Source organism: Penicillium longicatenatum (genome assembly GCF_028827895.1).
Source record: "Penicillium longicatenatum strain IBT 33135 chromosome Unknown contig_6_segment0_segment0, whole genome shotgun sequence".
Taxonomy (NCBI): domain Eukaryota; kingdom Fungi; phylum Ascomycota; class Eurotiomycetes; order Eurotiales; family Aspergillaceae; genus Penicillium; species Penicillium longicatenatum.
The window spans coordinates 5,117,812-5,140,605 of record NW_026643123.1 but is presented as its reverse complement, the minus strand read 5'-3'; the positions used below and the strand labels follow the sequence as shown (position 1 = coordinate 5,140,605).

Below are 22,794 nucleotides of genomic sequence, written 5' to 3'. Positions count from 1 at the left end.
AGCCAGTCATGGATGGCTTGAAAAAATGATCTGTTGTCAGATTATGTTTTTCTTTCACCTTTGTTGTCTCTACGCGACCACCGCGTTTGGGTCGCACTTGACACCTGAGGCCTCCTATACCGCCATCGGTATTACGTAATCAATATTGAGCTGGTTCCTGATCGGATGTAAGGATCGAGTTATTTCTATGCGCGGAATCTGTGCAAAGGGACATGGCGCTGGGAAATCCTTGCCCAAATAAAACCCAACTACGGCCCATATGTAAGTACATGGTGCACAGACTGGAAAGCCGGCATGACCAACTTGGGAGTCATATTCAGCGAAGTGAAGTGTGATGGGTCGCCTGACGATCTCTCTAAAAAGCGGTGCCTAGGTAAAATGGGCGAACACATGGACAAAGTTTAACAGTGCAAGTTTCAACCTTAAGCAACCATCTTGAGAAATTTGCCAGGCTGTTGCCTACATTCATAATCTGGACAAATTGTGGTGGGCTGCGCGTGCCTGGATCCCGGTCGGGTGGAGGCCCCAGACCCAGATGCGTCCTGAAGAGTGCGTAATAGAGATAATAGAGTGCCCAGCCCTGGTGGCGAGTCCAACTTTTTTCTCCGATACGAAGCATTTGACGTCTACTCCTTTTTTTTTCACAAGGCGTACGGTTCAGTATCGTAGGACAGAAATCGCCATGTGTACTAGGTAGCTATCCAGGACTTGTACATGTTAAGTACCGAGACCGTTTGGGAACCAAATACTAGTCTCCACTAAACCATGAAATACGACTTCCTATAGGAGGGTAGTTAATATGCAGATCGGCAGACTGGAATTTGGTTGATTGTGCCAGGTGCTTTTCAGGAATGTGAGATATCCGGGGCTTACTTACTGTAGACCCTAAGGCCATGGGGAGACCAGGATATATACATTTAGGTAGATGATCATTCGTGGCCCTCTCTATTGTTGACTCCAAGAATTTATATCTATCTAGGACTCAGAATGCCTATACCTATGTGGTTTTTATTTAGATGGATCTGCTCGGAGCCATGTGCGCCATTCATGTACGTTGGAAACCAAGGACGTGAAACTGGTCGTGTGTTAGAGTTGGTACTCAAAGGAATATATATATCTCTTGTTCCGATAGCGGTCACAGGACGATTGAGACTCCACGCCCCGGGAACATAATATTAACAAGATTTCGAACGCATGATTATGAATCCCAGTAGCTTACTTGGTTCAAGTATAAAAACCAGTATATAAATGTAGGTATGTAGCCAGGTAACTCAAATGAAGTTCTGATATAGGTTGGTTCAAGGGTTGGGCAGTGCGGCACGTTCTGAGCTTAGACCTATGCAAGGTGGCGACGCGCAACAGCCGCCGGGAGCAAATCATCCTCGGCCAACTGCGGGCAGCTCTCGGCGCCTTGGATCGTCATTGGACCGACTGGGCGGTAGAAGTTTAAATTACCTAGGGAGATTGAGCCCAGCTTTTCACCACTTGTTTTTTTTTTTTTTTTTTTTTTAATTTCATTCTCATTTTCAATTTCATGTTTTCTGTTTTCGTGTTTCGTGGGGTTCGGGTCTAACAAACTTTCCCTTGCGTCGATTCATAGATATGCTTTTTTTTGGACGCAAAAAGAATCCTCGCGACTCATCTGCCGCGGCATGCAATACTTATTAAATAGTCTCTTTTTCGCCCCCCGGATTTTGTCCTATCATGCACGCTCCGGAACCGCATCATTTCCAGGACTATCATATTTAAAGCATATAAAACTCCGATGCTCTTGAATATCCGTATGACAGATGGGCTTCTGAACGATATGATCAGTATTTAAAAAGCCCTCGCTTACGGAGAGAGACAGGTGTAACAAAGAACGGTGAAAACGCCCCGTTTCTGGCCAACTCATACAGGGAAAAAGGTGAGGAAGTGTACCCAAAGTACCGTTCCGGTACAGTAATATTTCCGCAGGGATCGTGGATGGAGCTGTGGAGTCCGGCTACTAGTGCCCTTTTGCTCAACCACGCTACGTTTACCACAACCTGACGCTTTCCGATATCATGAACACTGGCCACCCCGTCTGATCCGAACCAGTCTTAATTGGAAATTCTGAGGTTCCACCCCAATGTGAATCGGTATGGGGAAGTAACGGGTAGAACTTGCAAGTACCCTCGCACAACATGATTTCCAATGTAGGAATCGACACAAGATCGGAGAGGCCCTGGCGGTCACTGTTTGAAGAGCCGTGCATTGTTAGCTAGTTCTTTTTTTCCCCTTCTCTCCCCATACGGTGGGTGACATGGGCTATTATTTCCCACTATCATCTTCCATTCCCCCTTCCCCCCATCTACCTACCTTCCCATACGCGCCTTTGGTGCTGTACGTGACAACATTCCTAATCGGCATTACAAGAGTTTCATCACTCTGGACCGTTGCCGGCCCGTTTTTTTTTTTTTTTTTCATGGGTTTGCTGGTCTCAATTTTTTTTTCTCTTCTCCCTCTCCGTCTTAAATTCCCATGATGGTTATTATGCTTCCCCCCTTAGAATAGTCATTGAAATCGAAGCAGCAATAGAAATGTAGAATCCTCGTGTATAACTTATTCAGGTCGATCAGCAGGGTTCTCGTTTAACTGGACCAATGATCATGAACGTTTTAATTTATTTGCCCATCATGTTGGGAAGCAATCGGATCGAGGAGCATTTTCCCTTGGTTCCAATGTCCTGAGGATCCGTCATATTAACATATCGGGACTAGGGGCCAGCACGCTCGGGATCCTCGACGCTTTTTTCCTTTTCACATCATCAGTTCCTTTCTTCTTCCCTTCTCCAATACGTACTCTATAATATCCACTTGGGAACTTCCTACTTCGTGGTCTTTTCTTTTTACTTTCCCGGGTGGCTGCGCGCTTGTTTTGTTTCGCCCGGTTGCGCTTCTATTTCCCCTTCGCCCATTTCGCGCTTCCAGATCTTTCGCCTCTCGTCATTCTTCTTTCCTTCTTCCCCCTCCCTTCCTCCAAGATTGGATTCAGTATCCTTTCTCTTCTTTCTATATTCCACGACGTACTTTGAGGACCGTGGTATGTATCTTTGATTTTCTTGATTTTCATTCCATTCTCGTGTTCGACGGGTTTTATAGCGACTAGTGTCACTCTTCCCCCCCCCCATAAAATCCCCTATCACTGGATTTGGGCCTTTACTGGGTGGACCACCTTGATATCTGCTGGTCCGCCCTTCTTCTTTTCCACCCCTGCAGTGAATCAGCATCAGATCTGACACACTTTCTTTTTCTTCCTTCCTCCCATCTTTTTCCCCATTCCACCCCAAATCTTGTCCTCGTGTTCCATCGTGTCCACCACCCCTTTCGGGATTGTTCCATATCATTTGTCCACTTTCCCATTTTCCCACTTTACCCGTTCCTGTGAGATTTTCGCCCCCCGCGGGCCCTAGTGTTTCCACACTACCAACCCACATCCACGTACATGCATCGCGCCACTTTTCATCCTTGAGGCTTTCCCCCCAAACTGACACCACCCAGCATCTGAACCTATTTTCACGTGTATCGGGCCTTCAACTATATTCTCCAGGGCTCTTGTCTCCCATCATTTGTTGCATGCCTTCCTTGGATGACTAAGGGTCGTTCTCGATGACCACCAGCAACTCTCCGGAGGAAGTGGCCGATCCGGCCAGCGCCTCCGCCGCGGCCCCTTATGGCACGCGATCGAGAGGCCGCAACGCCCCTCGGCCCAACTACGCGGAAGACCGGGACATTGAAATGGACTATGAACCGGCACTTCCCAAAAACGCCAAGCGAACTAGTGGCGTGGGCCTGAATAACATCACCAACGGCTCCAAATCAGATAGTGAAAAGGCCTCGCCCACTCAATCACGCAAGACTCTGACCAATGGCACCGTGGTTAATGGCAATGCAAATGCCAATGCCAATGCCAATGCAATTTCCAAGGAGTCAATTCCAGGGACTTCTTCATTTTCTTCACGACCAGAAGAGAATGGATCTGCATTGAGGAAGCGGAAGCAACCCGCAAGCACTCCTAATTCAGGCTCCACTGGCAATCCCGCGAAAAAGATCTTCACGACCGCCCCGGGGGATCCTGACGGCGGTTATTTTACCAATATGGTCAGCTTTGAGGCAACCACCCCGTATCTCAAAGATGGTCAATTAAAAGCAGATGATGGCACTACATTTGCTGTCAATGGTCAGTTTCCCCTCTCTTTTGCGTTGTAATGCATTGAATTGTTTTCTCAACTATGAGATGGGGCCGAATTATTAACATCATCTAGATCATGTTTATTTAATTTGTGAGCCTCCGGGCGAGCCTTATTACTTGGCTCGAATCATGGAATTCTTACCATCCAAGACCAAAGGTGACGGTGTCATTGAAGCGTTGAGAGTCAACTGGTACTACCGTCCACGAGACATTCAACGACACAGCCCAGACACACGATTTGTCTTCGCGTCCATGCATTCAGATACCTGTCCGCTTTCTTCCCTGCGCGGGAAATGTGAAATCCGCCACGTTTCAGAAATTGACGATATGAATGCTTACAAGAAGACTCGTGACTCCTTCTGGTACGACAAGATGTTTGACCGATACATTCACCGTTTGTACGACGTAATCCCGACAAAAGATGTGATCAACGTGCCTGCAAATGTGAAGAAAGTTCTTGATGATCGCTGGAAGTTCATTTTGGTCGAAATGGGCAAAGGAAAGGAACTGACAGGCGCTGTCAAGACTTGCAAGCGATGCCGTCAATTTGCGGCAAATTCCGAGTCAGTGGATTGTGCCGTCTGTGACTCGACTTATCACATGCACTGTGTTCGACCTGCCCTGACCAAAAAACCAGCTCGAGGATTCGCCTGGGCTTGTGCCGCTTGCAGCCGTGCCCAAGAGCGCAAGCTAGAAGCACGGAACACCCCGCACATGGGTGAGGCTCGACCAGATGGCGAAGATGAGATTATTGAGGAGGAAGAGGAGGAGCATCATGCAAATGGAGTGGTGAGCGGGACTGGCGCTAGCACCCCAGGCGCAGCCGAGGACTCCATGCCGAAGCCCGAAACCGCAGAACAAATGGCACAGGCGAAGATGTGGCCTTATCGCTATCTGGGTATTCATTGCCGAGTGGAGGACGCCCTGGACTACGATGATCGGATTTACCCCCGTGCAAGTTCTCGCCTTGGACCGCGACACCAAGCGATTGTTAATCCTTGGCCCGGACGCACTGTGGAATATGTGAAACCTCCACTGTTGAAAAAGAAAGCTGTCAAGGTAGCGGGTGGACGGAATGTCATGAAACTTACAAAGGAATCTCAGGCCGCGCTGGATGCTGCGAAGATCGAGCGCGCCACCCGACCGAAATGGGTTCAAGATGAGCCCCCAGGCTATATTATACGCGGTGAAGATGAACCCGTTACCGTCAACGGGAAGCAAGTGCGCACCGCCGAGCCTTTATTCATAATGCCGACAGCAGAACAAATTCCCTCCCGTGGCGAAGACAATGCACCTGGCGCTCACTTCAGCGACGCGGAGCGGGAGAAATTTATCGATGATTATATGCGTCAAGCGAAGGAGCTGGCTCCTGAAATTGGGGTTGAGAAGTATTGCACTAACTTCTTGGATAAGGCTCTGGGGCTTCTGTACTCTGAGAGCTTCAACGTTGAGGCAGCGCTCGCCAAGCTAAAGAAGGTCAACAAATATAAGGATCTCAATGAGCCTCATTTCAAACCGGAGGAGTTGAAGGCATTTGAAGAAGGTGTCCGGAGATATGGATCTGAGTGGCGCAACATTGCAAAACACGTCAAAACGGTCCACATTTACCACATTGTTCGGTTCTATTATATGTGGAAGAAGACTCCTCGTGGAAAACAGATCTGGGGTAGCTACGAAGGAAGACGCGGTAAAAAGGAGGTCCGAAGACAGAGCGTTATCTCATCGAAACTGGTTGACGATGTCGCCGATGATCACGATGATTCTGCATTCGACAACGACAAAGCAGTGGCTCAGAAGAAGGGATTCCAGTGCAAGTTTTGCTCTACTCGTCACTCTCGACAATGGCGACGCGCCCCTCTTGTGCCACCTGGGACTGTAGTTCCTTCCGATCCCTCGGCGAAGAAGGACAAAGGGCCTATGCTGACTGTCGCTCTTTGTCTTCGATGTGCTCTCTTGTGGCGAAAGTACAGCATTCAGTATGAGGATGTCGATGAACTCGGCAAGAGAATTGCGACCAGTGGAAACAAGTCATGGAGACGACGGATCGACGAGGAATTGCTCGCTCAGCTGATTTTAGCTACTGAGACTCCATTCACCATCAACAGTACTACGGCTGCTACCGCGACCTCAATGGGAATCGCCGTAGATAGCAATCCGCAACTACAGCACGAGAACAAATTGGACCCATCCAAGAAAAAGCCAATTCGTCCGGATATCCCAAGTACCGCGACCTCTACAGCAACATCATCAGTGGAGCCAATGCCGCCAAAGAAGAAGCTCGGGACCGAGAAGGTGCCAGAGGGTCCTCCGGTTGTCCCTGATCCACCCAGAGCGAAGACTCTCCCTTGTGCCGTTTGCAACATGGTTGAACCCTCTGGAGAGGAGCACCTTTCTTGCCGTGATTGCCGCCTGACGGTTCATCGCAACTGTTATGGAGTGCAGGGTTCTCGGGCCGGTAGCAAGTGGCTTTGCGATATGTGTTCTAACGACCGCAGTCCTTCGATCTCAACCACCTACGAATGCGTGCTCTGTCCCGTGTCCTGGACCGAGCATGAACTCATGGAGACCACCAAGAACACCAGCCGTAAGAAGTCAGACCGCGACAAGGAGAAGGAAAGACTGGAGAAGGAAATGGTTGTGGAAGCTATCAAGCTCTATCGCCAGCGACAGGAGGCCGTCGGCAAGCCTACCGGACCTCGGGAACCTTTAAAGCGTACCGCTGGCAACAACTGGGCTCACGTTCTGTGTTCTCTGTGGACCCCAGAGGTCAAGTTTGGAGATGCGAAGGAGCTGGAGCCTGCAGAGGGATTCGGCTCTATTCCCAAGGATCGGTGGCGACAGGTGTGCAAGATCTGCAAGACCTCCAAGGGCGCCTGCGTTGGCTGTCACTTTGCCGGATGTAATGCTCATTTCCATGTTGGTTGTGCTTTCCAAGCACAGTACCGATTCGGTCTTGATGTTATGCCTGTCAAGGGATCACGGAAAGACAATGTCCAAACCATTAAACTTGGTGGTGAGGTTGGTGCAGCTACGCCGGTTTTCTACTGTCCTAACCACACCGTTCCCCCTACGCTCCATGACCTTGGCGAATTGGCTGGACAGGATGGTCTCAATGCCCTCCAACTTTTTGCTCAAACATACAAGCAGGCCGACCTTACACTTACCGGCACGTCTAGAAAGGCAGCATACGTACAGCAATCAGTTGCAGCCCCACAGCCTTATGCAATCAACACTGCATATCGCCGAGCTTCCACCAGCAATGGACAGCCACCGACACCCAAGGATGCCCAGAAGCCGCCTAGTGAGCCCGGTCCTGATGAGATGGATATTGACACGGAGGAACGTTCTGCACCGCGACCAATTTCTGGGATTACGGGTGCAGCAACTACCCGGAAATGTGTTCGTTGTGCAAGCGATTTCAGTCCCAGGTGGTGGCCGATCGCAAGGAACAATAGAGGACCATTGTCGAATGGAGCAACCGCGAGCTTCCCAATGTTTGTAAATGGTTCTCCGTTTGCACATATCAATGGAGACGCTGAGCCGACCTATGAATGTCACAAATGCCATTTGAAGAACCCGCCGGCCACAGAACCTGTGCCAGAACCCCGACCCTCACCTTATCCCCCTGTCCAGGCTCCAGCACCAGTTCCGGCACCACCGCCAGCTCCTGCTCCAGCTCAACCTCAAGCTCAACCTCCACGTCCCATGATTCCGAGCATGGGTGCCCCTCACCAATTTGTGCAGCACAACCATCCTCCACCTCCCCCAACTGCTGTTCTCGGGCGGCCTCTTCCCCCAGCTCACTCCCACTCGCATGGTGCTCATCCAGGATACCCACCGCGCTACGAGCAACGGCCACCTCCAAATGATCCTAGCTTACGCAATGGCATGTCGCCTCGTGCTTATCCTGCTGCGCCTCAGCCTCCACCTCCACACCACATGGGCAACTACCCCCCAGCTCATCCTTCAAATCATCACCCTCCAGCTCCGTCTCCGTCGCACTACCCTCCTGGACCCCCGGGCCCGCCAACTCAAGCCTACACAACTCACCAGAGTCCATATGGCCCGATGCCAGCGCGTTCGCCTCACCTGTCACAACCTCCTCCACGCTCATATGCAGCATCTGCATCCCCACCCATCGTGCAGGCGACGATAAACCGGTCTCCGCAAACCTCTTTGAGTGCCCTGAATGGCGGTCCACCGCCCCGCATGTACTCTGTCGACCGTAGCATGGGCGCACCGTCTCACTCGCCGCCGGTTGCTCAAGCTCGTCTTGATCCGCGAGGACCTACGCCACCTATTCGGCCTGAGAACACTCCCCCATCGCACATGGCGCCCACGAGCGCAAGTCGCCACTCAGGTGTGAACGGGACAAGTGCAGGATCAGGCGCAAGTGCAAGTCCTTCACTGAAGAACCTCCTTTCTTGATAAAGGACTTGGTCATGTTCCTCTTAATGATTGGGTTGAGGTCCCATAATTGTATGATAGCTATGTCTTTCTTTTCTCCCTGTTCCATTGCATATGCGCGGTCTCGAGGAATGAAAACGATTCCGAGGTAATCCCTCTTCACTGCATGCCCCGATTACAGGCCTCCCAATATGTGGGTTGGTTGCCGCATCTAGGCTGTTTGCTTTTCATTTTTCATTTTTTTTCCTTTTCTATTTTTTTACTTGTCTCATGACTTTGTCCTTTGTCCTCTTTCTTTTATTTTCTTTTCCTACTCATTTTCTTATTCTTCTATTTATTTGTGGAATCTCGGCGTCTCGATTACAGAAAAGCTTCGGAGTCGAATGGTTGCGCTCTATGGAAGGAATCGTATCGATGGATTGCATGGAGTAGGCTGGACTTTGACGATTTACATTCCCCCTTTGTTCACGGTTAGAAGAATTGATTGCATTGCTATACTATGATACTGCTGTGGGGATTGCGTAGATGCTAGTAGAGACATTGTAGGAGACGGTTTGTACATAGGAAGCTATGTTAAAGTTCGACTAATAGATATCCAGGATTGGTTGGAAAGACTCGATGCCGGTTAACCGCATTAACTGCATAGAAACAGTGGATCCCCCCAAGCTGACAAATGCAAGCTTAATCCACCGCATTTGCAAGCAATCAATTCTTGCTTGAAAAAAGCTCCACACTCTTGAGCGGGGACAAGTGTTCCAATTATAAGAAAGCCGCATCATCCCTTGCTTCCAAGTCGAAAGCAACTTCTGCTCCTTACATCCGCATCATACCATATTTTCTTTCCCACAAGATGTCGACGATGCGCGCGATCGGTACGTGCCCCACTTCAACCCCTCCTCATCTACATCATACACATCATGCGAGACACGAATTCGAATTGAATGGAATCCCATTTGATTCAGAGTCTAGAAGATCAGGCCATGTCTCCATTGCACACCGAGCTCAAATTTGGCCGTTCTGCCGTGATCTACAGACCTATGCTGATCCTTGTATAGGTGTGAAAGGCGGCAAAGGCCCCGCCACCTCCCTCTTCGTAGATGAGATCGCCAAGCCTGTCCCTGAGCCCGGGCAGGCGCTCGTCAAAATTAAGGCTTTCGGTCTGAACCGGATGGACTTGTTGCAGCGGGAGGGACTGTATCCTCTTCCACCGCAGGCGCCTTCTACTCTTGGTGTTGAGTTTTCGGGCGTTGTGGAGGAGCTTGGGGGTGATGGAGCTTGTGATTTTAAGGCGGGAGATGAGGTCTTCGGACTTGCATATGGCGGTATGTGAATCTTTCCAGGGTTCCAAAGGGGATTCCCTATTTATTTCACTGCTGGGGACATGGTTGTTGATTATGGTAGGTGCTTACGCGGAATACATTGTTGTGTCGACGAAGATGCTGGTTCATAAGCCGGCTCACCTGTCGTGGGAAGTCGCAGCTGGTATTCCAGAGGTATGTTTTGACGCGTATTCCCACGATTATAGCTGGGCACCCTGCTAATGCCTGCACTAGACCTGGATTACTGCTTCGCAGGCTCTCTTCCTGATTGGTGACTTCCAGACTGGCCAATCTGTACTGTGGCACGCCGGAGCTTCGTCTGTCTCCATCTCGGGCATTCAGCTCGCTAAGGCTGAGGGCGCCAAAGCAATTTACGCCACAGCGGGATCACAGGAGAAGTGCGACTTCCTGGAGAAGGAGCTGGGAGTGACCAAAGCGTTTAACTACAAGACCCAGGATTGGGCCGCCGAGATCCTTAAGGCTACCGGCGGTGCAGGAGTTAACCTGACCGTAGACTTTATCGGAGCCACTTACTTCCAGGGTAACTTGGATGTGGCCGCGCGAGATGGTCGAGTGGTGCTGCTGGGTCTGATGGGTGGAGGCAAATTGCCCGACGGTGTGAACATTGCGCCTTTGTTGTTCAAGCGAATTCGAGTTGAGGGAAGTACCCTGCGTAGCCGGGAAGTGGAATATCAGCAGAGGCTGAGGGATACCCTAGTGTCGCATGCGATGCCCCGATTTGAGGATGGCACGTTCAAGGTATTTGTGGAAAAGGTGCTGCCTTTTGAGCGAATTGTGGAAGCCCACCAATTGCTGGAGAGCAACACCACCAAGGGCAAAATCATCTGTACGATTTGAGCAAAGCCAAATTTCCTAGGGTTCCAAAGTTCATAAGAACGGGGAAGTTAGTTATAGGAGATACAGAGAAGGAAATGAACAAGCATCAGGGTTTTGCCACCCAAAATGATCCATGCATCATAATCATCATAAACGGTAGCCTTCCCCGCTTTGAAGAGGCGAAAGGCTAAAAAGAAAAAAATGAAACCCTAGGGATCAAAGAAACTAAGACTAGATCGGTAAAGGGGAAGTCAATGAGATCAGCAGTGAGTTTGGAACTTTGGAACTTTGGAACCGATCGGATCGCAGAAATGGCCTGCAATCTCTCTCTTTCAGCGCCCGACGGACTCCCCGGAGCCTCGACGGGATCCTGCAGGGATCTCGCCAATGAGGAGACGTAGAAACCGCGGGATAGGGCTTACCTAAGGGACGGTGGGCCTTCTAGAAAAAAAAAATCACCGCAAATAAAGACGAGGCGTCATGTGGGATCCACCGGTGATCGAGGCTTTAGGGGAAAGCGAGGGAAAGTACAGAGGGCATGAGGGATGGAATAGTATCCAATACTGTAGATGTACCCTGTACAGTAGACGAGAGAGTGATAGAAGCAGAAATGATAGAAGCAGGGATACCGTGATATAGGTTGCACCAGAAGAAGGGATCATCCCGTGCCGCCCCCTCTTCTGTGTGGTCGCTCGCCCAGACCCGGTTTCTTCTGGAAGGAAAGAAGCCCTCTCCATTCATCATTCCCCATTTTTCCCTTTCCCTTTCCTGATCCACTTACGCATCATGTCGTCTTAATCTCCCTTTCCTACAACTCACCTCCTTTCACCACTCACGTGCCGTTCTCTGTGGCGTCAATTTTCTCTTCGCAGCACACCCCCGGCCCTGAACAACCGCGCGCAATCTGACGTTGGGGGTTGTCTCGGAACGTGCAGTCCGCCAACGCGACTCGGGATTGCTGCAGGACACAACTGCATTGTTCGGTTTCTAGAGCCCTTCTAGTCATCTTCTAGTCGTTCTTTCTGTCAACAGGAGGGTTTTCTTTTCCTTGGGTCGCTCCTTTTACCGATACGACTTCATCGAATTCCTCGATCTCTCTCTCGCCGCTCGTTCTCTTCCCTTCTCGTCCACCCCTCCCCTCCCCCTTCCTATATTACCGTCCCTGCGACTCGACGACCCTGACTCGTGATCCCCTCACATCGATTTCATTTACCTGTTCATTTCTTTGATCCTCTCCCAACTTTTCACCCTTTCCTACTCGCTCTTCCCCCGTTCGGTGAGCCTTATGCAAAACAGACTAGGACGGGTCTCTTCACTTTTCTTTTCTCTGATTTCTTGGTTGCGCTCGTGTGACGCCGGTGACATTCCCGAATCTCTGTAATATGATGGTGGACCGTGTGGAATGCTCGGGCGTCTATATTGACGACCGGGTTCGGTCGGAGCGTTGGGTGCGCCGGAATTCCATCGCAACGTCGACCGTCTCCGAAGCGTCGTCTTTTACCATGCCCGAAGAGCCTGAGGCTCTACAGGCCGATGTAGAACAATTACTAGATGTCTGCAAGAAGAGTTTGTTCCCCGCCCTGTCAGATGTGTGTCGAGTTGCTTGGCGGAAATCCGGCTAACATCTATTAAGTCTACCTTTGCCAGAGCGGAGCTTCCTTTGCGACAAAACTGGCTGAACTCAGCGACCGTTCAGGCAGCGATTGCACCCCTATATTTGCCTTCTTTGGTATCGATTTTGGTGGCGACGAATTAAATGTCGCCCGGCGAAAGGCTAGTCGGGCCTCCTGGATGGATAATGGGCCGCCGTCGCCCGGTTCAATTCAACGCACATTTACCTTTTCCTCCCACAATGACGAAGCCGCGGGCCTAGGGCTACTCTCTGGTGTTTCGAACGACATCCAAGTACAGGACGGTCCCAACTTGGTCATTCCAGTCGCCATCCTGCGGGATTCGAGCGCAGAGCCGGAGGCTCCCGCGGATTTAACGAGCGACCCGCAACCTCGGAATCCGGTGACATTGGAACATAAGCAGATCGCTCGATGCCTCGATGCAGGCGCTATCGACGTCCTGACCACCCCCTCGATCGGTCCCGCATTCAAGGATTGGTAGTGCATGCGTATCGCACCCGTCGCTCGGCGCAGAAGGAAATGTCGCGGTTTTTGGCTCGGAAGAAGTTACGCAAGTTGTCTTGGGTGGGTGTACATGACGAAGAACCGTATTCATACCTACGAGAGGCAATGGTGGCAAAGCTGATGAAGGGCATCTGTAATCCTGAGGAGATTGTCGATGAATTCCAAGAACGGGATCTCGATATCAAGCCAGAACGAGAAGCCTTCATCAAAGAGCAGGTAGGCCAGTGGAACTTCTCCGCCCACGAATTCTCCGAGGATGAACTGGTCTACGCGGCATGCCAAATGCTTCAACATGCCTTTAATCTCCCCGGACTGGAACAGTGGTACTTGACATCAGGTGAACTCCAGACATTCCTACTTGCGTGCCGTGCAGCCTACAACTCCTTTGTCCTTTACCACAACTTCCGCCACGCCATTGACGTGCTGCAATCGGTATTTACTTTCCTGCTTCAAATCGGGGCTTTGCCTCCGTACGGGCGATCTGGCCTGTCTGTTGAAGAGAAATCTCCGATTGCCACTTTACTCTCTCCTTTTGATTCTCTTACTCTACTTATATCCGCTATTGGACATGATGTTGGCCACCCAGGCGTCAACAACTTTTTCCTTGTCAAACTCAACGCTCCTTTGGCACAATTATACAACGACAACTCCGTTCTCGAAGCATTCCACTGCGCAGCTTTTTCCCAGATCCTTCGCCGCCACTGGCCTGCTGCTTTCAAGGACAAGCAACTCCGAAAGCTGCTGATCAGCTCCATTCTGGCCACGGATATGGGCGTGCATCAAAAGTTCATGGAGCGGATGGGCTCTCTGCAGGAGAAATACTCCGAGAGCGACAAGTCTGTCGACCTCTGGAAACCACAGGATGTCGAGATGTATAAAACTCTTATTTGTGGCCTCTTGATCAAGTGTGCTGACATCAGTAACGTCGCTCGACCCTGGGGCGTTGCCGAGAAATGGACTCAGATTCTACAAGAGGAATTCGCCAACCAAGGCGAGATGGAAAAGGAAGTAGGCATGGAGACTGCGCTCTTTGGCGGGCCACCGGAGCTGGGCAACATTTATAAGCTTGCAACGGGTCAGATTGGCTTCATGTCTATCTTTGCGCTTCCGCTTTTCGAGGGTGTCTCCGATCTTATGCCGCAGCTGCAGTTCACTGCTGATTATATCCGCGACAATCAAAGCCAGTGGCAGCAACATGCAAACGATGAGCTGCGGCGGCGGGGTCTGTCGGTAGAGGGCCCGGTTTCAGAGGCCGTCTCCCCCCGCTCTACAAGCCCTGTCCGACCAACCAACTCTAATGACACTGTGAGGGCTCTTGCAGATTCAGAGGATAGTTCCGGTGATCTCCCATTGGAATCATCTCCCCCGTCGGGATCTTCAGAAGAGACGGTGATCCAGGACGGTGCTTACAACGAGAACAACATTGAACCTGTTGTATCCCCAGATACTCCAGGTCCGCAAATCGAGATCACCGGAACTCCGATTGGCCTTGATGAGATGTCGTCCCGAAAGTCCTCCAACGCCATGCCGGATTTCTCATACTTTTCTCGGCCTACCCCGGGGGCTCAATCGGCCCGGGCTCCGCTTGCAGACTCAGGTAACGCCCGGGAAGACCCGGCCGTTTTAGCTGCCGTGTATTACGCCAATACGGCATCTAATCATGGCAGTGTCTCGTTGCCCACCGAGCGTGACAATACAGCTGATTCTGCTGCTGAACGACCGAGCAGCTCCCGCCAGGGCCCGCAGGGCTCCCAGCACCACGCACACCACAGCTCTTCCGTTCGCACTTCTGGGCCATCTAGCTCCAACCGCAACAGCTGTACACGTACCCAAAGCATCAGCGCTTACAGCAACAATATGACGCCTATCTCTCCCGCCACCAACGCCACCAGCTTTTTAGCCGTGGACAGCGGCGACGAGGGTAAACACCGTATTTCGGATGATAGTGCTCCTCAGAGCGAAGCTGGTGGTCCAGATGATAGCAGCACCAGGCCGAGTACCTCATATGCTTCGCACTCAGGAGACCATGAAAGTAGCAGTTACAGCCCCGCCCATAGCTCTGGCATCACCCGATCAGAGGATGGCAAGGACTATAACGGTGCTCTCAACGGTATTACAAGCCACCCCCAGTCTACATCGACCGGCGAGAGTATCAAGAATGAGCATTCTCAGGGAAACGGCGGCGATCCGAATGGACATGGAATGCGCCGGCTTCCGAAGAAACGCAGTCGACTACGTCTTGCATTCTGGAAGCGCCGCAATCATCATCAGCAGGAGGTCCATGGCGAGAGCTGATTCCTGTTCTCGTCGTTCTTTCTGGTTGTTTCCCTGCTGTATTATGCGATCATGGTCTCATGAACGGTGCATTTTGTAATGAGCGCAGATTTTCACGATTCGACCCTGGAGTCTTCCATTATATGCTGTGATGGTATATCTCAACACATATATTGGACTCTTTTGGTCTTCCTTTCCCTTCTATCTCCTACGATCCAAATGATATCTATGATGGAATTGTTGGCACGACCACGTCGGGCCCCTTCCCGACACAGGATGGCGAATTCGATGGGCTTGTCTCACCTGCACAGCCATAGACAAGCCCAGTGGATGTTTATACCGCGCATTTTTTTTTTTTTAGAAAAAAAAAATGAAAGTTGGTCTTCCAAAATATGGATCCGGCGCTGGCGGCTTTTTTGTCTTTGGTCCTTTTTGCTTTCATTTTTGCTTCTACTTGGTACTTTGTACTTTGCATCGGGTCCCTGCAACCCGCTTCTCTATGTGATGATCATGGACATGCTCGACGTTTTATTTTGTTTTGTTTATTTTCCCCTTTTATGGAGGCTACAACTGGATTTTGGGTGGTCATTTTAGAACTTGGATCCGGGGCTGGTGGCGTTGATTGTTCTGAGGACCTTTTTACGCTTATGGGGTCTGAGATAGTAACCTGTATTCTTTCTATCCTTTCCCAATACATGTCTATACTGTACTGAATATTTTCATGCTTGTAGACGAACTATCTAGAGGTCTTGTATCAACCCTTGAGTGCTCAAAATATAAGAGGGCTCAAGGTTGCGTATCTTTTCAAGTAGCCCTGGAGTGCATCACACACAGTCCTCACATTTCTCTTTCTTCTCTTCTGCCTGCTCTTCCTTCTTTCCCTCTTCCTTCGCCTCTTTCTTCTCCGCCTGCTGCTTCAGGGCCCGGTCTGTATGCCCAAGATCTCTTTCGGGGGCAATAACATTCCTTACAAGAGACTTGAGAGCCTTGACCTCTGCAAAGAAAAATCTGTTAGCACAGAAGCCCTGGAGCTGAGAAGCACATAGGTATACGCATGAAACAGAATAAGTATACATATAATATACAATAACATACCGGGAAAACCTCCATCCCTCTTTCGATCCCAAAGAATAATCTCTTGCGTCTTCACTTCTCCCCCATCCACCACTGCCTCTTTATCAGCATGCCAGATCGTGACGGTGAAGACTCCGCCTGTCATAGGAACGAGGGCAACTTCGCCAAGATCTGTGCCGAAGGTTGAGAGGAGTTCTTGGGCAAACTATCATGTCGTTAGTTCTCGGCTATATTTATAATAGCGTCTAAAGCATATCAAGCGTATGTATCGTGCTACACATCAATATATAGAAATACACCTGGGCAAGCTCAACCACCATAAAAACACACAAAACTCAATCTTAACAGTACAACGTGATCAAACTCAAATGGAGCAAGAGACGAAAACGGAAGGGGATAGGAGAACATACATAAGCAGCCCGCAACATCCACCGGCACTGTGTACAGAACTTGATGGAGATACGGGGAACATGCACTTGTTCCAAGGCAGTAAGTCCAGCATCCGGAGCAGGATTCGTCTGCTTAGCAGCTCCTGTAGCCGCTGACTTCTCGACTGTGGCCGTTGGTTCAGTCATGGTGATGATATCAAAGTTGAGTATTCGAGTGGGGTATGCTTGGCAGGTTGAAAAGGAAGAGGGACTGGGGATACCAAATCCCTGATGAAAAAAATAACTTTGAATGGATCCTAATCAAAGTTCTTGACGCCTGCTGCTTGAAGACTGGTATACTTGATGATATCAAGCGATGAATTCGGTGGTGGGATGATGTCAGCGGGATTGCCTGATTCGGCGGGTCTGCGCTGCATCTCGGGTCCTGACAGTAGCAGGGTTGTAGAGTTGATGCTATGCATGGTAGTCGACATACATGATTACATGAGGCTCAAGTGAATTTGGGGTCTAAAATACGTCAAGAACTATTTTTAGGGTATACTATATGGATTTTGAATACACAGGCCTGTGCCATGTGCTGGCATACAGTGGTAATTAGAACGGTATTGTATTGGTCATTGGATGCAAATCGAATCTATGATACACGAATGGCAACCGGCTCTTGTCCTAGCAGACGAAAATAATTTTGAGGAACCCAGAAACATAGGAAATTGGCTTCAAAACAGAGGCGATAAAGGGGAATGGTGCGGTAGAAGAGACGAAAAGTAGAAGTAGAAGTAGAAGTAGATGGTGAAAAGGTCCAGAAGAAGGAAAATAAAAGAGACAGGGTTACACAGTGCGCATCGTCACGCGTCACTGCGGCCAGAGTAAAAGTAGAGCCAAGAAGCAACCTTGGAACAGATTTGCCCGTAGAAAGTCGGTGCAGTCGAAGTGGTCGTGCAAGGCCAGCAGACGATTTCTTCAGGAAGGGCCACGGGTCGCTGATCCACACCCGGTGAGTGAGCGATCGCGGCCTTGGGTGATTCCAATGGATGTGTTGAGTTGGGGGAAGGCGATCATCAGGGGGGCGGTAGATCCGGGGATTAAGAGGTTGGGGGAAAAAGGGACAAAAACAGAGAAATCGTGTCGTGGCGATGGGAGGATATCGTCATAAGACCATTACATAACGGTGCAGCAGCCGTTTCCTTGCTGCTGAGGAGCGTAAGGATCTTCGCGCTTGTCGACCTGGAGGAAAAGGTCAGCCATTTGCGCGTGTGCGCCCGGGAAGAAAGAGCACGGTCGCATACCTGACCCCATACGGAGGGCACCATGAAGTCGCGAGTATTGTTGCAGTAAGAGATAAGGCTGAAAGAAACAAAGAGATTTAGCGTTAGAGGGGGGAAGGGGATATTGGTGGTTTGATGCGACAAAGGGGGCATCACTCACGAGAGCGCCGCCTCGGAGACCTTGACCCGGGGACGGTCCAGATCCTCCTTCAGACGAGCATTCAGCTCAGTCAATCGACGGTACTTCAAGTCGGCAACACTCTGCTTCTTGTTCTTGACATCACCCCCAGATCGCAGTTCGTAGGCGGGCATTGTGGCGTGGGTATGTATGGTGGACGAGGTTCGCGAAGGAGAGAGAAAGGGGGGTTTTTCGGGTCAGAGGGGGTTTGAACTTAGAAACCGGTAAACTGGGTACGGGGGGCCAAGTGTCCACACAAGGTCCAGTTGGTAATTTCGAATCTAAGCGCTTTCGCCCTGAAACAAAGAAAAAAGAAAGGAAAAGAGAGAATGAGTAGGTGCAGGACCAAAGGAAGGGATTGAAGGGTCGTTGGATCCGTGTTAGAGGGATTTTCCCCGTTATTTTCGCTTTGATTTGTTACTGGGGCGGTCCGTGGGTGGCTTATTCATCGCGCTCCGTACAGGTACTTTGCGACCACACTATTACATGGGTATCTTCAATAGTTCTACAGGTACCGATACTTTCGGAACTAAATCTGACCCATCCAGCTGGGAGTCCTAATGGCAATGAAGAGTCAGACGGCCCCGGCATTGTGCATTTGATGGGGATTGATGAGAAATGTAAAGACATCTGGTGAAATCAATAGTTGTAGAATATCATGGTTCCCTGGCTTTCCAATCCCCCAGACCCCATGAATGCAATACACAAGCTCTAATTTTTGAGCTGTTTACTACAGCTCTGTAACTATTGAACTTACAGGTACCTAAGGTGTCAAGGTGTCGACCCCATTGATTGGGATGGTTTCACGTGACTGCCCCATCGCTTAGTCCCAAGTGGGAACAGTCACCCGCGAATTTTCGGTTTACGCACAACAGGCCCTTCTTCCCCTCTAGGTCTATCGGGACTTCGCGTGGCAGCCTTTTAATTCGGTTCTTGGACCCCTGCCCGTGTGTGAGACGCCGGACGATTTTGACGATTTTCATTTCCGCCAAAAAACACCTAAAAACCAGGAAAACCCTCAAAGGGGTGGATTATCCATCATGCCGCCACCACCGCATATCAAGCCTGAGAATGTCCTCAAGGTTGGTGATCATGATCGACCCGATAAGATATGAAGGTTCTCAATTTGATACTTACTTTGCTTCTTAACTTAAATAGAGGGCCCAGGAACTCATCGCCGTCGGTCAGGCCCCCGCTGCCCTGACCGTCCTGCACGAACATGTCACCTCCAAGCGTACCCGCAGCAGCCCCATTGCTTCCCTGGAGCCGGTTATGCTCCTCTTCGTCGAGCTGTCTGTCGACCTGCGCAAGGGAAAGGCGGCCAAGGATGGCCTGTACCAGTACAAGAACATCGCCCAGAACACCAACGTTGGCACCATCGAGGTCGTCCTGAAGCGCTTCATCGAGCTCGCTGAGCAGAAGGTCACCGAGGCCCAGGCCAAGGCCGACGAGATCCAGTCCTCCCTCGAGTCCGCCGCCCCCTCCTCTAATGTCGACGATCTGGAGGCTATCGAGACCCCCGAGACCATTCTGCTGGCCACCGTCTCCGGCGAGCAGTCCCGGGACCGCACCGACCGCGCCGTCGTCACTCCCTGGCTCAAGTTCCTGTGGGAGACCTACCGTACTGTCCTCGAGATCCTGAAGAACAACGCCCGTCTCGAGATTATGTATCAGTCGACCGCTCTGCAGGCCTTCCAGTTCTGCCTCAAGTACGCCCGCAAGACCGAGTTCCGTCGTCTGTGTGAGCTTCTGCGCAACCACGTCCAGAATGCCGCCAAGTACTCCTCCCAGATGCACGCCATCAACCTCAGCGATGCCGACACCCTGCAGCGTCACTTGGACACCCGCTTCCAGCAGCTTAACGTTGCCGTCGAGCTCGAGCTGTGGCAGGAGGCTTTCCGCAGCATTGAGGATATTCACACCCTGCTTAACCTGAGCAAGCGCCCAGCTAAGAACGTCATGATGGCCAACTACTACGAGAAGTTGGCTCGCATTTTCCTCGTCAGCGAGAACTACCTCTTCCACGCTGCCGCCTGGAACCGTTACTACAACTTGCTCCGTCTCTCGACCGTGGCCTTGGCTACCGGCCAGAGCACCAAGAAGGAGAACCCCTCCGTCACCGAGCCCGAGGTCACCAAGGCCGCTTCTTTCGTGCTCCTTTCTGCTCTGTCCATTCCTGTCATCAGCACTACCCGCTCCCGCGGTGCCCTGGTCGACGTGGATGAGGCTCGCAAGAACAAGAACACTCGCCTCACCAACTTGCTTGGTATGGCCCAGCCTCCCACTCGTTCCGTGCTGTTCCGTGATGCCCTGAACAAGGGTCTCCTCAAGCGTGTCCGCCCCGAGATTCGTGACCTGTACAACATCCTTGAAGTCGACTTCCACCCTCTCTCCATCTGCAAGAAGATCACTCCTATCCTGAAGCAGATTGGTGCCGATCCTGAGATGGAGAAGTACGTCGTGCCTCTCCAGCAGGTCATTCTTACCCGCCTGTTCCAGCAGCTGTCCCAGGTCTACGAGTCCGTGGAGCTCAAGTTCGTCTACGAGCTCGCCCAGTTCCCCGACCCCTTCCAGATCACCCCCGCCATGATCGAGAAGTTCATCATGAATGGTTGCAAGAAGGGTGATCTTGCCATCCGCGTGGACCACATCTCTGGTGTCCTTACCTTCGACTCCGACGTCTTTTCTTCTTCCAAGGCCATGCACGCTGGCAGTGGCGCCGGCTCTGCCGAGTCCGATGTCGCCTCCGTTCAACGTCTCCAGCACACTCCCGCCGAGATTGCCCGCTTCCAGCTTTCCCGCCTGGCCAAGACCCTGCACACCACTTGCATGTACGTTGATCCCTCCTACAACGAGGCTCGTCTGCAGGCCAAGCAGGCCGCTCAGGCCCGCGCCTTGGCTGGTACTGCTAAGGAGCACGAGGAGACCCTGGCTCGTCGTGTTATCATCGACAAGAAGAAGGAGGCTGCCACCGACGCCCTTAACCGCAAGCAGCGTGAGGAGGAGACTCGCAAGCGTATCCGCACTCAGCAGCTGCAAGATGCCGAGAAGAAGCGTTTGGCCGATGAGCAGCTTGAGCGTGAGCGCAAGCGTATCAAGGATGAGCAGGACCGCATCCGCCAAGAGGAGCTGAAGAAGCAGCTCGAGGAGCTCAAGACCGGCGTCAAGGGCATCGATATCAGCGAATTCGATATGGATGAGCTGGATGGAAACCGTCTGCGTGCCATCAAGCTCGCTCAGTTGGAGAAGGAGAAGAACGAGTTGAACGACCGTGTTCGCACTACCGCCAAGCGTATCGACCACTTGGAGCGTGCCTTCCGTCGCGAGGAGATGAAGCACATTCCTGCCGACTACGAGGCCCAGAAGAAGCACGATTTGGAGCTTTACGAGGCCCAGAAGGCCGAGACCCTCAAGGAGGCCAAGCAGAAGCACGCCGAGGCTGTTGCCCTCAAGCACCGTCTGGGTCGCCTGGTTCCCGCTTTCAGCAACTTCCGCAAGGAGGTTTCGGAGAAGCGCCACGAGGAGTTCGAGAAGCGTCGCAAGGCCGCCGAGCGCGAGTTCGAGGCCAAGAAGAAGCAGCGTATCAAGGAGGTCCAGGACCGCCGCCGTCGCGAGAAGCAGGAGCGCGAGGAGGAGGAGGCCCGCCGCAAGGAGGAGGAAGAGCGTGCTCAGCGCGAGGAGCAGGAGCGTGCTGCCCGCGACGAGGAGCGTCGTCGTGCCCTTGCAGAGGAGAAGATTCGTCGCGACGAGGAGCGTGGCAAGCTCGACGAGATTGCTGCTCGCCAAAAGCAACGCGAGGAGGAGGCCGAGGCCCGCCTAGCTGCTCGCCGGACTGGTGGTTCTTCCTACGAATCCGCTGAGCGCACTGCCCCCCGTCTCAACCTTGCTCGTCCTAGTGGTGGATCTGGTTGGAGAGACCGTTTGGCTGCCCGTGGGGACTCTGCGGATGCCCCCGCTCCTGCCCCCTCCCGGGAGGAGCCCCCCGCCCGCAAGGGTGGATATGTCCCCCCTCACCTCCGTGCCGGAGCCTCCGCTGGCTCTGGATCCGCCCCTCCCCCCCCGTGAGCCCCGTGATGCCCCCTCCGAGCGCTGGACGCCCCGTCACGCGCGTGAGCCCTCTGCTCAGGGTTCTGCTCCCCCGGCTGCCAAGCCTGAGGAGGCCAAGCCCAGCGGTGGCCGTTGGGTGCCCAAGTGGAAGCAGCAGCAATAAGCGGCTTCACAGGTGGATGACTCTACTTTCTTCTTTTCACCTACAACTTTAGGGAGGGCATCAAAAAGTGGCATCGGATGTTTTTTTTCATTTCTATATCCGGCGCATGTTTTTTCACGAACCCCCTTCTCGCAATGACCCCTGTATCATCGGCCATTATGTGGCTCTGTTCGGGCCCCTTGGTCTTCTCGATTGTTTTTCCGCGTTCCCCAGTTTAATTTCCTTTATCCCTTCGGATCATCTTGTCATCCGTGATGCCAATATCATGCTCTGCTCCATGCTTTTGGTCCCGAATTGGTCGGGATCCAGTGAATAGGATTGAAATCATCTCTAGACTTTGACATCTTACGTACACATCCACCTTACTCCGTAAAATTCTCTTAAACACTGATGCTTTATGCTGGCGGGGATTATAGCGGCGATTACGCGCAAACATTCGGACTTAGCGGCTTTAATCCCGTTAGGGCTAGTCTTTATGTAGAACAATTTATTTA

The 22,794-nt window shown here is 51.6% G+C and overlaps 7 protein-coding genes across 7 annotated transcripts; 5 read left to right on the top strand and 2 right to left on the bottom strand.

Moving 5' to 3' along the window:
* Nucleotides 1-3,629: 3,629 nt before the first annotated feature.
* On the top strand, nt 3,630-8,640 carry N7484_010113 (DNA-binding E3 ubiquitin-protein ligase SNT2; the record flags this gene model as incomplete). Its single annotated transcript, XM_057120500.1, has 2 exons — nt 3,630-4,200; nt 4,286-8,640. The coding sequence occupies 2 exons, from the start codon at nt 3,630-3,632 to the stop codon at nt 8,638-8,640; spliced, it is 4,926 nt and encodes a 1,641-aa protein (XP_056970055.1).
* Nucleotides 8,641-9,469: 829 nt separating this feature from the next.
* Nucleotides 9,470-10,796, top strand: N7484_010112 (NAD(P)H-quinone oxidoreductase; the record flags this gene model as incomplete). The annotated part of the gene is made up of 4 exons (XM_057120499.1): nt 9,470-9,491; nt 9,675-9,941; nt 10,021-10,112; nt 10,173-10,796. The coding sequence occupies 4 exons, from the start codon at nt 9,470-9,472 to the stop codon at nt 10,794-10,796; spliced, it is 1,005 nt and encodes a 334-aa protein (XP_056970054.1).
* Nucleotides 10,797-12,157: 1,361 nt separating this feature from the next.
* Nucleotides 12,158-12,887, top strand: N7484_010111 (uncharacterized protein; the record flags this gene model as incomplete). Its single annotated transcript, XM_057120498.1, has 2 exons — nt 12,158-12,341; nt 12,409-12,887. The coding sequence occupies 2 exons, from the start codon at nt 12,158-12,160 to the stop codon at nt 12,885-12,887; spliced, it is 663 nt and encodes a 220-aa protein (XP_056970053.1).
* A 38-nt stretch (nt 12,888-12,925) lies between these two features.
* Nucleotides 12,926-15,205, top strand: pdeB (3',5'-cyclic-nucleotide phosphodiesterase PDE2; the record flags this gene model as incomplete). Its single annotated transcript, XM_057120497.1, has 1 exon — nt 12,926-15,205. One exon carries the CDS (start codon nt 12,926-12,928, stop codon nt 15,203-15,205), a length of 2,280 nt encoding a protein of 759 aa, XP_056970052.1.
* Nucleotides 15,206-16,008: 803 nt separating this feature from the next.
* Nucleotides 16,009-16,833, bottom strand: N7484_010109 (Rdx family protein; the record flags this gene model as incomplete). Its single annotated transcript, XM_057120496.1, has 3 exons — nt 16,009-16,178; nt 16,280-16,463; nt 16,669-16,833. 3 exons carry the CDS (start codon nt 16,831-16,833, stop codon nt 16,009-16,011), a joined length of 519 nt encoding a protein of 172 aa, XP_056970051.1.
* Nucleotides 16,834-17,805: 972 nt separating this feature from the next.
* Nucleotides 17,806-18,224, bottom strand: N7484_010108 (guanine nucleotide-binding protein subunit gamma; the record flags this gene model as incomplete). Its single annotated transcript, XM_057120495.1, has 3 exons — nt 17,806-17,871; nt 17,934-17,991; nt 18,073-18,224. The coding sequence occupies 3 exons, from the start codon at nt 18,222-18,224 to the stop codon at nt 17,806-17,808; spliced, it is 276 nt and encodes a 91-aa protein (XP_056970050.1).
* Nucleotides 18,225-19,071: 847 nt separating this feature from the next.
* Nucleotides 19,072-22,155, top strand: tif32 (putative eukaryotic translation initiation factor 3 subunit EifCa; the record flags this gene model as incomplete). Its single annotated transcript, XM_057120494.1, has 2 exons — nt 19,072-19,172; nt 19,249-22,155. Exons 1-2 carry the CDS (start codon nt 19,131-19,133, stop codon nt 22,153-22,155), a joined length of 2,949 nt encoding a protein of 982 aa, XP_056970049.1. The 5' UTR covers nt 19,072-19,130.
* Nucleotides 22,156-22,794: the final 639 nt, after the last annotated feature.